General features: G+C 47.0%; 1 protein-coding gene across 1 annotated transcript; it reads right to left on the minus strand.

The window, feature by feature from the left end:
* Window positions 1–999: 999 nt before the first annotated feature.
* On the minus strand, window positions 1000–13273 carry LOC131402461 (insulin receptor-like). Its single transcript, XM_058537203.1, is given in 6 exon segments — window positions 1000–1130; window positions 2082–2296; window positions 5053–5197; window positions 6262–6410; window positions 11967–12288; window positions 13219–13273. Coding segments are annotated over 6 exon segments (1017 nt in total).
* Between the last annotated feature and the right edge of the window lie 4490 nt (window positions 13274–17763).

The raw sequence follows: 17763 nt of genomic DNA on the forward strand, positions 1-17763 counted from the left end.
ATCCTGCATCAGCCACCCGGGGTGGTTCTGTGACTTGGGGTCGTTGGGCCTCAGAGGCGGGTCAATGTCCACCACCGTCCAGCTGTTGGAGCCACACGAGTCCTGCCCATCAAACTCCGTCACGTTCTGATAAGGGCTTTCAAGAGGAAATAGGAGAAGGTGGTTACCATTTTGTGACTATCGCTCTGAAGATGGCAGAGATGCGGCCGGGGGAAGTCACATCCTATGGGGTTGTATCCTTTTCGCCAACCATCTTACGCCACAAGGAAAAATGACACAGGAACAGCCAAAGAGAAAGAGACTGCTTCCCTTACATCTCAATTGCCCAGTAATAATAATAGTGATGATGATGAGAATGATGATGACAGCAACTACCCAAGAGTTATTGATAAGATTACGTGGTGGAATGAATGCGACTTCTTGGCACACAGTCTGAACATAATAAATCTCGAGAGATGGAACTATTACTGACATTAATACTATCACCCCTTCCATTATCTTCCTTGCAAATTTCAGGAGAGCCGTATACTCAAAATGACTAAGTGTTGTTTAATGGGGATAGAGTTTCAGTTTGGGACGAAGAAAAAGTTCTGGAGATGGATGATGGTTATGGTTGCACAACATCGTGAAGGTACTTAATGCCACTGAACTGGACACCTATGCCTAATTAAAACAGTCAGTTTTATGTTATGTATGTTTTACCACCATTTTTCCAATGTCGGAAAAAATACAAAATAGAAAAAAATAAATTTTACAAAATCTACTAGGTAGAGTGAATGGCTTTTTCTTGAGGATGTCTGGTGAGATACACACAGAAGCAACAAAATGGGATACTGCTATAGGAAATTGACTTCATACCCCATCAACTGGTGAGATCGTAAAAGGAGCCTACATTTATTCCACGAGTAGGAGGGACAGGGAGAATTACCCCAGCGGGGAAGATCTGAGCACTCACACCGCAAGCATGAAGCTTGCAGCACCATTTCTCTACCTTTCTACTTACGCCTCTTTATAGAAGAGCGTGAACCCCAAGAGGTCTCGGAAGTCAGGGGGCCAATACGGCTCCCATTTCAGCAAGATCTTATCAGAAGATGTCCGAATGTGAGAAAATGTAAGTAATTCATTTTCACCTAGGAAAGTTAAAAAAAAATCAGTATCAGTATTAAATAATTTGTTTCAGCCCAAAGCAGGTGATCTGACATTTCCAAGAGCGTCCATGAGAAGGGAGATATCAATCTGCTGTTCCCTTGACAGGTCTTGTACCCATGTGCCTCTCCCGCTGTTGGAAGGCAAGAACTGGTCATGCAAACGGGCCCCTACTGCAGGTCAATTACTTGGCCAGACGCTCAAGTGAATAATAGCAGTTGGTGCCCACGTGAGAAGCATGACTGGCCAGCAGTTATTGGGAAAAGAGACTTTCAAGAGTAATCTTTGTCCTGACACAATTTTGCCTTGCATATGGACTTTCAAGCCTGACACGTCAGAAGACGTAACTCCAGTGGAAACGAACACATGCCAAGTGAGTTTGGAGGGCATGCAGATTATTATACCTTGGAGAGACAACACCTTGGAGAGAGCAATTCCCTCTGCCTGGAATGCAAGTTGGCCCCTAAGCTACCCCCCGACCTTGAATTGCCACAGCTTGAACCACATTCCACCATAAGAAACCAACTCCCCATGAGGGTATTATGGAAGCTCTGGCACCTCAATGCTCGGATATCCCTTCAAGAGAGAATCTGTCAGAGGAATGCAGTCAGCTGACAGTCCACAGCTATAGCAAGTGCAGGATGTGCCTTAGCATTTGAGGCAAAGCCATATACAAGGAGGTGTTATTCATTCATTCATTCATTCAATGCTTATGTGGCATCTTCCAGTATCAAGCACTGTATTTGGTGCAGTAAGCACAGAGATGATAAGTACAACACCTATCCTCAGTATTTCAGAAAACTTATCACACACTTAGTTGTTTAGCTCACTGGGGGGCAGTGACGACCCCCTGGGGGCCAGTGTGGTGGGGCTAGGGTGAGGGCAGCCATGTTATCTGGTCCACAGGCTGGAAGGACCAGGGCATTGCCACTTACAGGACGCCTGGTCCCCGTTGGTCTTCAGGGCGATGTCGTTCCTCTCCTGGCGCCCCTTGGTTCCCGAAACCTCCTCCATCTTGTGAATTTCAGACAAGCAGAGTTTGGGATTATAGTGGAAGAAGAGCTCCCCCTGAGTGATGGTGAGGTTGTGTTTGCTCCAGTCCCATAGCTGCCTTAGGTTCTGGTTGTCCAAGGCATAGAAAGAGTAGTTTCTAGGGAAACACACATACACACCTAGTCATTCAACGGTTTGTGTCTCCAACTCCAAGATGGCGGGGCTGGAGTTCCTCCTGTTCAGCACTACATCCCCCATCCTAACCACGTGCTTGGCACATACTCAATAAGTGTTGAATGGAAGGTGGGAGGGACAGGGGAAGTTGAGGAAGTCTTCCTGGCCAGGAAGGTGTCTGAGCTCAGTCTTGTGAGGAAGGGAAGACTGTGATGGATTGAGATACGGGTTTCAGAGAGGGAAAAGACTGAAGACACAGAGGCACTGAGCTGAGCCCAGGGAAGAGCAAAGCAGCCTGCTCTGGCCACCAGGTGACAGGGAACAAGACTGGAGAGCTGCAATGGGCCAAATCCTCTAGTATACTGCATGCCAGACCAACACCAAGAACATGGGACTTTCCTTGAAAGGCAGAGGGGAGCCACTGAAGGTTTTATAACAGCTCAGTAACTTGATTAGATCTGTGCCTTAGAACTATTAGTGGACCACTGGCACATGACAGATGGGAGAAGAAGCATCTAGATCTGTGTTGTCCAATAGAGAAACCACTAGCCACCTCTGGCTATTGAGCACCTGAAATGGGGCCGTTCTGGACTGTATTGGAAGCAAACAGTACAGATTTCGAAGACTTAGCACACAAAAAAAGGATGCAAAAGATCTTCTTTATAGTTTTTTATATTGATATCATGCTGAAATAACATTTTAGATGTAATGGGTTAAGTAAAATGCATTATTAAAATTCATTTCACCTATTTCTCTTAAAGTTTTTTAAAATGTGGCTACTAGAACATTTAAAGTCACATATGTGATTTGTAGTATATTTCTGTTGGACGGTACTGGTCTAGTTCCAGGACAGTTAGCTAGGAGATCACTGCAACAATTTGAACGAAAGGTCTGAGCTTCAGCAAAAGGCAGTTTCACGGCAGAAAAATCAACATGAGCTGGTGAGGGATTCAAGAAGGTAGTCTAAACAATTCTGTGTATTTGCTTCTCAAAAGCCATTCACAGCCTCCCTTTTCCCTTGCCTTCCTCTACTGTATAGACTGGAAAAGGTAAATAATCACACTCCCAGCCTCCCGTGCAGCTAGAGGCAGCCACGTGACCCAGTTCTGACCAAGGAGATATACGCAGAAATCAACATTGATGGTGAGAGTGTGGGAGGTTCCAGGCAAGTTTTTTTAAAGAGACAGTCTCAACTGGCATGTACCTTTGTCCCTTTTTCCTGTCAGTTGTACAGACGTGAGTTTCGGTATGAAGCAGCCGTCTTGTGGCCACGAGGAGCACAAAGATGGAAAGAACTTTGATCTTTGATGGCACTACTGGATGGCCTTCTTCAGACTTCCTTCCTATGACTCCATCTCTATCTGTGTGAAATACACAGTCCAGCCAAGGAAAGTGGTACCTGGATATCTGTTGTTTTACTAACTGAAATAGGGTTGGCAGGATCTCAAGGGGAGGAGATCCAAGAAATGAGGATGGAAAACTGAGGCAGGGAGGTGAGTTCCATTTTGTACATGTTGCATTTGAGTTTCCCAGGGGTCATCCGGCTGGAGACAGGCTCAAGGGTAAGGAGAGAAGCCAGGGCTGGAGGTCTTAGCACAGGTAGGAGGAGATCACTAGAGGGAAGGCAGAGGCTGGTAGCCCAGGATGCCAACTCTCAAAGGCACATGGAGGAAGCAGGAAAGAAATCCAGGGCAGCTGGGAGATATGTTGAAGAGCTAGAATCCTATGGACCAGAGGACATGAGAATCTCAGATACAGTCAATTTCTAGAGGACCAAGATGTGAGAAGGTGCCAGATGCAGCAATTATGGAGTCCTGGTCAGGCCTGCACTCCAACTCACAATGATGAACAGATAGCCAGATGCCCTATTCCATTCCAGCCAGCGCCTTTGGAGGGCACAAAGTTTGGTCTGTATCCCCTGAGATTTCCAAGAGTAACTATAAAACGGGTACCATTTACCTTGGCTGGACTTTGGACACATTCTAACATGAGTTCCTTCCTCCTGTCAAGGATTCTCCAGGCATTTTCTCCAAACGGATTTTTTTGGCTTGAAAAATCCCTACGTTTTCCTTCCCTCCCCCAAGTTTAACTAACATATAATTGGCATATAACATTGTATGAGTTTAAGGGGTATAACATCATGATTTGATATATGTATATATTGCAAAACAATTACCACACTGAGTTTAGTTAACATCCATCACCTCACATGGTTAAATTTTTTTTTTCTTGTGATGAGAACTTTTAAGATCTACTCTCTTAGCAACTTTCAAATACATAATATTCTTAACTATAGCCACCATGCTGTATTTACATCCTCAGAACTTATTTATCTTATAACTGGAAGTTTGTACCTTTTGACCCCCTTCACCCATTTCCCCCACCCCGTATTCCCCACCTCTGGAAACCACCAATCTGTTCTCTGTGTCTATAAGTTTGGGGTTTTTTAGATTCCACATATAAGTGAGATCATACAGTATTAGTCTTTCACTGTCTGACTTGTTTTACTTAGCATAATGCCCTCAAGGTCCATCCATGTTGTCCCAAATAGTAGGACCTTCTCCTTTTTTATGGCTGTATAATATTCCATTGTGTATATATACCATACTTTCTTTATCCATTAATCATCAATGGACACTCAGGTTGTTTCCATGTCTTGGCAAAAACCCCTGAGTTCTTCTAACGCACAGACTTCCTAGTGAGCATTCAGGCCACAGGCACAGAATCAGGCCCACCTACCCAATTTCCAAGGTCTCTCCCCGAATCAGACGTAACTTCTGGAAGAAGGAAAGTGACACAAGAGCATAGGACCGGCGGATTTTCAGATATCCTGAAATTTCTTCAATGAGTCCAAGGTTGGCCTCTAGCTCAGCTGCCAGGTTGTCTAAGGAAAGGAGAGAATATCCAGTGAGTTCCTACAGAAATATTTTAATCTTCCCATAATGTCCCATGAGGAGGAGTTAACCTACAGGTTGAAAACGACTTTGACATACCCTGCTCAAAATGCATCATAGAGAGGACACAATCCAGTGTCCCTACCACAGGGTCTGCAAGTCCCTAAATAAGTGACCACTGCTTTTTTCTCATCTTTTCCTTGGTCGCCCTACTTCAGACACATGGGCCTCCTCATAGTCCCTTAAACAGACCAGACATACTAACTGCCTCAGGACATTTGCACTGGCTGCCTCCTTTGCCCAGAATATTATTCTTCCATCTATCTGCTTGGTTTGCTCCATGACCAATTCAGAGCATCTTTTCTCAAATCGGAAACTCTTCTAAAATAGCAACTCCCTTTATTCTCTATTTCATAGGTTGGCACACTACAGCCCATTGGCCAAATCCAGCCGGCTTTGTAAATAAAGTTTTATCGGCACAGAGCCACACCCATTAGTTCACACTTTCTCTAGGGCTGCTTTCACTCTATACTGGCAGAGCTGAGTAGTTCTGGCAAAGACCCTCTGTCTGCCCAGCTGAGGAGATTTATTACACGGCCCTTTATAGGAAAAGTTTGCCGACCCTTGCTCCCTGCGTTACTCTGCTTTGCTTCCCTTCACAGCGTGGATCACCACCTAAGTTTACATGATACGTTGATTTGTTTATTTGTAAGATCCATCATGCATGGACTTTGCCTTGTTCCCTGTGAGTATTCAAATAAATGTTTGCTGAATAAATAAACAAAGGCTGCTTTTCGCCTGGAATGGTGTTTCTGGAAACACGGTCCCAGACCTGCAATGCGGCATGTTGCCTGCTTGTTAAAAATGTAAATTCCTGACTCCCAACTTGGAAAGTCAGAATCTCGCTGGAGCAGGGCCAGGACCGAGCTGTGAATTTGGGGTTTGGCAGCAAACTTGAGTGACTCCACTGATGGGCGTTGCTGCTGTTTTCCTTCTGTGCTCACAGGGAAGGTGGATCCCAGCAGACCGCCCCCTCCCCCCCCCGAGCACTCACTGCCCCCTCGAATGTTGATGATCAGGCTCCCGTTGATGACCGTGCAGCCTCGGAGCTCCTGGGCGGATGTCACCGAGTCAATGGTCTTCTCACCTTCCAGGAGGTGGCAGACCTTGGGACAGGGGCTCAGGCATGGAGTACACATCAAGCTGAGGCAAGAGCGGAGAGAGAGGGGTCAGGACACACAGGACACCACACACATGGCAGACAGCACGCTGGACAGGGTCCCTCGTGATGAGACTTCCCCCGAGACCGTCAGGCAGGGTGCTTCAACTGCAGCCCTGTTGACATTTGGGGCTGGAGAATTCTCCGTTGTGGGTGGCTCCACCCACCCCTGGGGGGAAGAGGGCAAATCGCCCCCACAAAAGAACCACTGCCCAAAGTGATAGGCTTGTGCCGTTATTCTGTGATGGGGGGATCCTACAGCATTACCGTGAAATCAGGGGGCTCATGCTCTCACTCCAAAATGACAGGGCTCCTGCCATACCCCAGAGCGATAAGATTCACACTGAACCCCATGGAGACAGGATCACATCTATCCCGTGAAGACAGGACCCACGTCATTATACCAAAGTGATGGGACTCATGGCGTTGCCATGGTGATGGGAATCACACCAAGAGGATGGGCCTGATGTGGGACTCACTTTGCCCTGATGCCAAAGTGGCAGAACTGATGCTGTCACCCCCACGTGGCTACTCCAAAGAGATTTAGGATGTTTGCTGTTCTGTGTGGGGTTTGATGTCACCACAGCTATGACACGACCTCACGTTGGATAAAGGGTGACTAAGCGCAGACTTTGGCTTTGCCTGGCTGCAGCCTGATGTCCTCAAATTTACAGGCCCCAGGAGTCCTTTGGGAATCAGCTCTCCCCAACACAGGGTCTCTGAGGTCAGTTCTTGGCTGGCACAGCCCTCCAGGTCCAGGCAGGACACAGGAGCCAGGCCAGTCTGGGCACCATCTTCCATCCCCCTGGGGGTTCAGAGGTGGCCACATATCCAAGTTCATCCAGTGAGGGTTTTGCCAGAACTTTCTGGGAGGAGAAATTGTCTTCCTTCCAGAGTATCTAAGAGGGTATTGCTATATTGCTAGCATGGGGCAAGGGAGCAGGTAAAAGAACAAAACCAATGGAAAGAGAAAGAAAGACAAGGATGGAAAGAAACTGATGGTGTACATCACTTGAGCTCCTGGATACAGCTGTACCTAAACCAATTCCCTGAACTTCTTGGTGACAGGCACCAATAAACTCCAACCTTGCTACGCCAGTTTGAATTGGGTTTCTGTTGCACAAAACCTCAAGATTCCCAACTATTACATTCTCCAAGTCTCCGCATCCTCATCTGTGAAATGGAAATAATAACAGTACCTACTCCCACAGTCAGCATGAAGACCAAATGATATAGACCACCTAAAGCACTTAGCATACAGAAAAGAAAAATTGTTAGTCATCACTATGATGATCACGTTTCATTAGTGGTATCCTCGTGGCTACTGTCATTTCCACACCTCTGTGTATGCACTTCTTCAGAATGATCTTGTTGATGGTGGTATAATAAAGAACATATCTGGTCTGTGTCCCCATTCCTGGTGAGCTTCAAAAGCCCTTGGAATTTCCTGAGTGATAGGAGCATCTTTGTTATGCTAATGAGGTGATCGGTGGTGGTCCGACATAGCTTCAGGATGGGGGGCTAGTCACCAGAAAGAACACATGTGTGATGAGAGGGTTGGGTCTTTCAGCCGCCTGACCTTCAGAGAGGGGAGGGAGGCTGGAGATGGAGTTAGATCACGTGGCTAATGATTCAATAGATCTCGCCTGCGTAACGAATCCCCAATAAAAATTCTGGACACTAACTCACTGGAGTTTCCTGGCTGGAAAACACGTGGATGTGCTGGGAGGGTGACATCCCTGAGTCCGGGAGGACATGGAAGCTCTGTGTCTGGGACTCTCTCAGACCTCGCCCTACGTGTATCCTTCATAATAAAGCTGTAAATGTACGCGTACGTAGTGTAAGCGCCTGACATTAAGATTTTGACTGCTGAGGCATCCATTTCAAAAGATATTCATCTTTTTTTTTTTTTTTGGTGAGGAAGATCAGCCCTGAGCTAACATCTGTGCCCATCTTCCTCTATTTTGTATGTGGGTCGCTGCCACAGCATGGCTGATGAGTGGTGTGTAGGTCCACGCCCGGGATCCAAACCTGTGAACCCCAGGCTGCTGAAGCTGAGCTCGGGAACTTAAGCACTATGCACTGGACCAGCCCAAGACATCCATCCTGAATAAATATCTTGCCTGTGAGACACAGCTATCAGCTTTTGCTGATCAACCAGATGAGGAATGAGGTAGCCCCCACCCATGAAGGCCCCCCTTTCTGAAAGCCCTGGGTGACCTGGATAACTGACCACTTGAGTGACCCCACTGTTCCCTTCCTGCACCCTAATTTCCACTCTTATACTTAAACCCTAGATACTCCACCCCCGGACCCTAATAAAGACACAGCCCCAGGTCCACGCTCCATCCCTCTCTCTCTACCTATCACCTCACTGTGTGGCCCTGGGTGTCCCTTCCAGGATCTCTGAGTAATAAATCTTGTTCCTTTAAGTTCCCTGATGGTTTCTTGCTGAAGTGTGTCCTGTGATTGTAATAAGAAACACGAGAGCTGGCCCAGCCACAAATAGGGGCCCCGGCAGGAGAAATGTCCATGCAGCGCAACATAAGTGATGTGTGCCCGGGCCAGTGGTGTGGACATTCCTAACAGAGGACGCTACCATCAGTAGGCTTGGACAACAAAACAGTACAGCTTTTTTTCAGTTCTGTGAGTCATTCTAGTAAATTATTGAACCCAAAGGGTTTGTGGGAACCCCTGAATGTACAGCGAGTCGGTCAGAAGTGTGGGTGGCCTGGGGCCCCCCAAAGTGTGGCTGGCATCTGAAGTGAGGGCAGTCTTGTAGATGATGGGGTCTGAGGCTAACCCCGGGGGGGACCAGTGTCAAATCGTGCTGTTGGACACCCAGCTGGTTCAGAACAGCTGGGGCGGAGACAGAATGGGGACCAAACGGCTGGGTTCTTTTGTTGGATCTACACGTATCCACCGAGCACTTATGACGCGGCAGGTGAGAATGTAAGCCAGGAGTCGGCAATCTACAGCCTAAGGTCCAAACAAATCCAGCCGACCATCTGTTTTTGTAAATAATGTTTTATCAGCACACAACCACGCCCTTTGGCTCGGGTATCATCTATGGCTGCGCTCACACTATAACGGCAGAGTTGAGTAGCTGAAACAGAGACCATATGGCCCTCGGAGCTGAAAATATTTACTATCTGGCCCCTTGCCAATGCCTGTTCTAAGCTGCAGGCACACACAGGAGTGAACAAAACAGACAATCTACTTTCCCCATGGGAGGTTACAAATGGCCACCAATGCTTTTCACCAAGAAGTGGAAATGGGCTCCACATCCATTGAATCTGGGCTAGGATGTAACTTGCTTTGGCCAGTGGCACATCAGCAGATGTGATGCACAGAGGCTTGCAAAGGACTTGCACATTGGGGCATACCCTTCCTGGCTACTGGGATGGGCAATCACATGGAGAGAGGCCCCAGCTGCCCATCTAAGATGTGAGAGGCTATCCTATACCATCCAGCCATAGCTGACCCAGCCCAGGCCAGACAAGCCACCAGTCAATGCACAAAATCATTTAGAAATCGTAAATGAGTGCTATGTTAAGCCGCTAAGAGCTGGGGTGGTTTCTTACGCAGCAAGAGCTAACTGATACTTGTGAAGTATATGGTCTAGTTGGGGTAAATTAATAAACTGACGATTAAAATATGAGCTAGTGGTAAATGCCATGAAAAGAATTAAAACTGAATAATGTGCCAAGGCAAAGCTGGACGGGTGGTCAGACAGGGAAAGATTCTCAGAGGAAGTGACTTGTAAGCTGTGACCTGGATGACAAGAAGAAGATCAAGGGGCAGAGCATTCTAGGGGGAGGGCATAGGGATGCCCCACACACTTAACATTCACCCCAAATATCTAGTCCTCCTCATCTCAGTAAAGAGCACCCCACTGCTCCCGCCAGGTACCTCAGAGTGACCATACCGGGTGAGGTCTTTGAATGAAGCCATGTGCATTTCCAGACCTCTGCTCTGAAAACATCAAGAATGATTTCCCAGATAAGCCACAAGAATGGAAGAAAGTATATCTGGTCCTATTAGAAAATGTGACGTACTAGAGTCTTCCATAAAATAAAATAAAAGCTTCAGAAGGAAAACTATTAATTTTTCTTTTAAACCTCCACAGAAAAAGACTGCCATGACAAGTTGGAATTAGCATCCCTCACGTTGCCCTCTTCCACTCAGTAAAGGTCCCAGGCATCCAAGGACCTGCTGTCAACTTCCTGGCGTTTCAGTTCTAGGGGCCACTGCACCATCAGTGAGAACATCAAAGGAGCTTTGCTGTATTTCTCAGGTCTCAATTATGGTGAGGAAAAACTACCTTTTATTTAAAGCCAATGTCTTATAAACAAACATCTCACCGGAAGATGATAACATCCGTGTTTCATTTCAAACATGAAAAAAAAATAGAAATGAATCAAAAGGAATATAGGGTCATTTTCCCAACCTTACTGATAAACTGGCCAAAAAAAAAGAAAAAATCTCTGTCTGGCATGCAAAGGTGATTTATAGACGTCTGTTTTTGGTCAACAAAGCCACTTGATAGGTTTTATCAAAAACGAGGAAAACAAAACATATTGTACTTGCAGGTTTCACAAACACTTGAAGAGAGGCTCATAAGAACAAAAATAAAGACTGTTTTCCTTCCCAACCTCCCCAGCTGGGGAAATAAAATTTCCCACCAGAACACTCTCGCTTGGCTAATTCTCAAGCCTGAAGAGGAAGATGTTTTACGTAAGCGGATCAGCCCAAGGCCCCTCGACCTGCGTCTGTTTCTGATTTGTTTTTGTGTTGTTTGTGGGGTTTTTTTTTCCCCAAGCCCTCAATACAAAAAAAAAGGAAACAGATTTTTTAAACTTGGTTACAGCCCCAAGACACCGAAATAGCTCATGTGAGGAGCTAACAACGGGAACAAAAATTCTGTGATGTGCGTAGGAAATCTGACTTACCGCCAAAGAGAGAAAACCCTGCTATTTCTCACCCAAATAGTAGGAAATGATTTGATGGCACTGTCCTTCAGAAAGCAACAAATCCCTGAGAATAATCTGGAATCGAGGCTCTTCCTCCTTGCATTCTGGGCTAATCGCAGCACATGGTCTGGCTCCAAATCGGAGAAAAAGTTAAAAACCTGAGCTCTGTTTGGTTCTAACAGTCAGGCAGCTACAACAGTGGGGACGGTCCAGTCCATGTGAAGGGTTCCAGGATAAACCAAGGACTTCTGTCTTTCTGTCTTCCATTCCCAAAACGAACTACAGAGAGCCTTGAACATGGTGCGCAAGATGCCAAAAATATTTACTCTCTGATCCCATACAGAGAAAGTTTGTTAACTCCTGCTCCAAAGCCCGGACCAAAACAGGAGGCAGAAATGGCATCCGACAGACCCAGGCTTATCACTGTTCATCAGCAGCTCCCTCACTCATAGCCAATTAACTCTGGTTTTTCACACAGTTTTAACAGGTGGCACCACCATCACCAACCCCATGTTTCTTCCCCTCTTTGCTGCCCGCCACCCTCCTAAACCCACACCCAGGACTCACTTGCTGGAATTCATCGTATACCCAGAGGGACACTCGGGGATGCACTTGTTGTTGTGAATGACGTACTGGTGGCAGCCCTGCCTCCGTGAATTCTTGCAAGTGTTGTGCAGGTCCTGGCAGAAGCTGAAGTTCACGCAGCGCCAGTCTTGGAAGTGATAGTACGGGGGCGGGCAGGTCTCCACGCACCTGCCGTCCAAGTAGAAGTTTCAGCAGGCCACACACTTGGTGGGGTCGTCGGGCTCAGAGCAGTTGCCCAAGCACTCGCTGTGGCAGCAGAGGCCGTCAGCAGTGCAGCCATGCGACTTACAGATGGTCGGGCAAACTGCAGAGAGAAAGAAAACAGCTGGTCAACAGGTTTGCCCAATTCCTGTCTGCACAGTCGGCAATTCTGGATCAGAGAGTGAGAGCCAAACAAAATAACAACAATAATCGCCTCATTTCTGCAGCACTTGCTACGTCCCAGGCACAACTATTAACTCATTTCATCCGGCAAACCAGCGGGAGGCTGTAAATATTGAACAGCCGTCACAGGGAGAGGGGCGGCGAGCCTCTGACTTGTAGCATTTGTCATTTGCCATGGTGTAAATACTCCCACCATGGTCCATTTCAAGCTAACACGGAACCTGTAAGAGATACATTGTAACACAGCATTAATAGTACTTCCACCATATAGATACAATAGCAACAAATAACCTCGGAGGCATAAATAATAGAAAAATGTAGTGAGATAATTAGGAAGCCGTGAGTGTTGTATATTTATTACCTTGTTTTTGTTGTTGGTGGTGATTTTTTTATTTTTTATTTTTTTGGTGAGGAAGATTGGCCCTGAGCTAACATCTGTGCCAATCTTCCTCTATTTTATGTGTGGGTCGCCACCACAGCATGGCCGATGAGTGGTGTAGGTCCGTGCCTGGGATCTGAACCCGTGAACCCTGGGCCACTGAAGTGGATTCGCATTGAATTTAACCACTACGCCACCAGGCCGGCCTCTATTACCTTGTTTTTAACATAATTTAACTGTAAGTTTATACCATTTAATTTTTAATAGCAGCTTAACAACCAGCTCGCAAATTTCCTAAAAGTTTCACCATCGGCTCTAGCAAGGTGACTCCAGCCTGCAGCTGCAGTGCTGGTATAAACAGATACGTTATTATCTCTTCTGTCTCCATTCTACAAATGGGGAAACCCAGACTCAAGAAGGTTAAACAAATTGCTCAAAGGGTATTTATTGCTTCAACAGACATCTGCTTGCACTGATCTCGATACTGCAGCCACCACAGCCTCAGACTCTGCCTTCGGGAGCACATGGTCTAATGGAGGACGCATATTAGTTAAACACACAAATAAGTAATTGCATATGCAACAAGCATTGTGCTAGAAGTAAGAAGCGACATTTCTGCTTAAGCCTGAAGGAAACAATGAAGGGGGAGGAAAGAGAAGGTTCTGCAGATGGAGGTGCAGAGGCTGTGCATAGATTTTGTGGCTGGAGAGAGTTTCTTGTTTGATGCAATTGAACTTGTCCATTGCAGGCTGGACTCCATCCTGGCTTCCTCCAGTAGCTTCTCACACATCCCCTTTCTCCCGGTGTCTCACTACTCATCACTTCCTAATTACCCCTTGATTTTGGAGCCTCGGCATCTGCTCTGAGCCTCGATGACCAGCCCTCCCTTCCCAGGCTCTCTGCAAATACATCCACGGACAGATTGCTTCCGAGAGACTGAACAGACCTCAGCCACGGCAGAGCCTTTTCTCGGAGGTGCTTTCCTTGCTTACTCTCTGCGTGGTTTGAAACACAGTTTGGAAGCTGGGGATTATTATTCACCCCAAAACCTCAGGCTCTTTGATTGCTGCAGCAAACATTCCGGCCCCTAATGGACCCCACCAACCCGACCTAGGGAACAGAAGTGGCCGCTGAAGCTGCATTCACATATGAGCAGCACTGTCTGAGGGAACTTTCTACGATGACAGAAATGTTCTCGATCTGCGCTGTCCAACACGGTAGCCACTTCTCCCCTGTGGCTGTTGAGTGTGGTTAGCGCAATTGAGGAACCAATTTGTTTTTAACTGTGGCAAAATAGCATAAAATTTACCATCACAACCATTTTTAAGTGGTTAATGCTCAGCGGCATTAAGCACATTCACAGTGTTGTGCAACGATCACCACCATCCATCTCCAGAACTTTCTCATCTTCCCAAACTGAAACTCTGTCGCCATTCCAACACTGACCCCCCCACCCCCTCCCACAGCCCCTGGCTCCACTATCTACTTTCTGTCTCTATGAATTTGACTCCTCTAGGTTCCTTAGATGAGTGGAATCATACAGTATTTGTCTTTTTGTGTCTGGCTTATTTCACGGAGCATAATGTCCTCAAGCGTCATCCATGTTGTAGCAGGTGTCAGAATTTCCTTCCTTTTTAAGGCTGAAGAATATTCCATTGTATGGATGGACCACATTCTGTTTATCCATTCATCTGTCAATGGACACTTGGGTTATTTCAACCTCTTGGTTATTGTGAGCAATGTTATGAACATGGGTGTGCAAGTATCTTTGCAAGACCCTGCTTTCAATTATTCTATGTATATACCCAGAAGTGGACTTGTTGAATCATACGATAATTCTATTTTTAATTTTTGAAGACCCACCATACTGTTTTCCACAGTGGCTACACCATTTTACATTCCTACCAAGAGTGCACACGGGTGAGGAACCAAACTTTTAATTGTATTTCAATTTTAATTTTAATAGCCACAAGTGACTACTGGTTCTTGAGTTGGACAGCAGAAGCTTAGAGAATAAAAGTAAACTCTTTGCCAGGGCCCACAGGTCCCATGTGGTCTAGTGCCTACTGGCTTCTCCGAGTCTTCTCAGCCACAGGCAGCAGCCACTCTGGCCTCCTTTCTGTCCCTCATACACCCAGGCTCAGTCCTACCTCAGGACCTTTGCATCTGCTGTGCTGACTGGCTGAAGCGCCCTACTCCTTATCCTCCCATGACTGGCTCCTTCTTGTCCTTCAGGTCTCAACTCCTTAGAAAGCCCCTCTATGACCTCCCCACTGGAAGTCACTCCCTCCTTCACAAACCATTTTCTAACACATTAGCTTATTACATTTTCCTTATAGCGCTTATCACTCTTGAAAACTATCTAGGTGGTTGTGAACTGTCTAAGTAGAGGGGAGCTTAGTGGGCAGGGCCATGTCTGCTCCATTCACTGCACTGGCTCCGATGACACCGACTCCTAAGACAGACCCTTGCATCCAGCAGGAGCTCAGGAGACACATGTCCGACTAGACAAAGGAGAGGCAAAAGGTAGGACTTTGGAGCAGTTCCAAGGCCCTAATTTTTAACCAGTGGCTCAAGAAGTCGTCCAAGAACCTCCAGTTGCAGGAGCTCCATAATGCTCTGAAAAATTACACGCAAGATGTGGAGCATCTATGCATAAGTGCATATTCTGATTTTCTACATGGATCCAGAAAGAAGGAAGCAGCTGTCATAGGAGCAGGATGGGGTTAACCCACCAATGTCTGTGTAGATCTTTTAGGGTTTACATACCACCCATTAGTTTCTTACTCAATTCTAACAATGACCCCAGCAGGGACGGGGTAAGTCACATTATCTTCACTCTACAGAGGCAAGAAGATTGGCTCAGCTGAGGAGCAGCAGGGCCAGAACTGGAACCTTGATCTTCTGGCCCTGAATCCAACATTCCTGGGTCTAAAATGACATGGCCATCTGCAGGGTCCACGCAGTCAAGGAAGGACTTGCATTCAGCTGTGGTGACGCAGCATCCACCACCCCATAGACACGCGGTAAAGACTTCCTTAAAGAACCAACGGCAGCCTCGGTTTTCTTTTCTGTAAAATGGGGGTGATAACAGTCCCTTAACTCCTCCTCACAACTAAAAGGGATGATGAGGTTAACGCACTGGATTCATTGACAGACACATGGTAGGTCTGATATCAGTGAGCTACTGTGGGTATTATTATTTTATCATCATTCTTAATGATCTGTCTACAGGGATCTCTTGGACTCTCAATGGCAGGAAGCAATATCCAAGGCTGACAACAACTGTCTAGGACCCACAAAGACCCCACCCTCCGGAAGCTCACAGGAGAGAGCAGGAAGGGGCCTATCTCCTGGGCTGGAGCTGCGCCTGAGGGTCAGCCCTTAAGTTCAAAAGAGATGCCAGCAAAGTGCTAACAAACACTTCCCAAACACATAAGCCTTCCAGCCTCAACAATGCTAGGAAAAATCACCCAACACTCGCAAACAAGGCCAGAGCTTGACTGCAGGACTTTTCAATCTTATGTTGGAGCCCTGTCGAAAAGGACCCACTTGGGAATTACTTCATTTTCCCGCACAGGAGCTGGCAGACTTTTTCCGTAGAGGGTCACAGAGCGCAGGGCCACACGGTCTCCGTCACAGGAAATTAGTCCATTCTGTCCCTGTCTCGAGAAAGCAGCACCCCCACTCCCCAACCACCCAGAGAAGGTACAGGGGCACAGGTGCAGCTGTGCCCAATAAAACTTTATTTAAAAAAGCAGGTGACAGGGGGCCAGCCTGGTGGCGCAGCGGTTAAGTGCACGGGCTCCGCTTCAGTGGCCCAGCGTTCACGGGTTCGGATCCCAGGCGCGCATCAACACACGGCTTGTCAAGCCATGCTGTGGCGGCGTCCCGTATAAAATAGAGGAAGATGGGCATGGATGTTAGCCCAGGGCCAGTCTCCCTCAGCAAAAAAAGAGGAAGACTGGCATCAGATATTAGCTCAGGGCTAATCTTCCTCACAAAAAAAAAAAAAAGCAAGCAGGTGATGGGCTGCCTGGTTGGCCAACCCCTCACCCAGTGAAATGTACCTGTGACTGTTTTATTATTTCTGTTAAAGTGCAGGCTGGGGGGAGCCAGGTGTCAGCTGATAGCCAGATACGCTGTAAATCATTTTTATCCAATAGAAGAAACAACCTCCCCAAAATGACAGGTTTATCGTCCCGTAGGACATTAAGCCTCTCCGTATCTAACTGCGCAATCTTATTTCACTGATGACAAATGCTTTGGCTTTAACACCCTGCTGCTGGTTCCCTCACTTAAGGGTTAAAATAAATGTGTTGACAGGTGTTCTTTTGCAGGGTTGTTTCTTTGTTTTTTTTTTTGTTTTGGCATAAGAATGGTGTTTTTAATTTTTGAAGACTATACTTTGATAACGACAAGCCAGCTCTGGGTGTCCCCACTGTTTCCAAGTACTTTATCTTATTTAGTAGAAATGCCGATCAGGGTGGCCTTCCCACCACCACCACCAACGCCTCCTCCCCCTCCCCCCGCTGAATTATGAAGAACACATGTTGTGCAAGATGAAAAACTGGCCCCGATGGAGGAGGGGGCTGACTTTCCTCTCCCTGTGCCCTCGGTCCTACTAACTAATAGACACTAAATGAGTCCCCGCAGCCCAGTCACAGAGGGCCACCAGCCCCCAGGATGCTTCTGCCAGAGAGGATGGTAGCCTTTTCGAGAAAATGCCAAGAGTTCGGGAGCTGCTGACCATCCCAGGACAGGTGCATGCTGTGTGTGTAAGGAACATCTTCCTAGACCTCGCAGAGGCAGCAAACGCCAGTCCTTCTCCCTCCAAACACACAAGTTCCTTGTCTGTCCATCTGCCCCTGTTCGCACCCCAAGTTGCTTGGGCTGCTGGCCCGAATTTCCTCCCGATCTTCCCTAAAGTTGCCAAAAGCCCCTGGCCTCTGGGTACACCAGCAGAAGCAGCCACTACCTTCCTGAAACTTTCCCCTTGAGTGGCTTTTTCTATAC

Source organism: Diceros bicornis, unplaced genomic scaffold, assembly GCF_020826845.1.
Source record: "Diceros bicornis minor isolate mBicDic1 unplaced genomic scaffold, mDicBic1.mat.cur scaffold_108_ctg1, whole genome shotgun sequence".
Classification (NCBI taxonomy): Eukaryota; Metazoa; Chordata; class Mammalia; order Perissodactyla; family Rhinocerotidae; genus Diceros; species Diceros bicornis.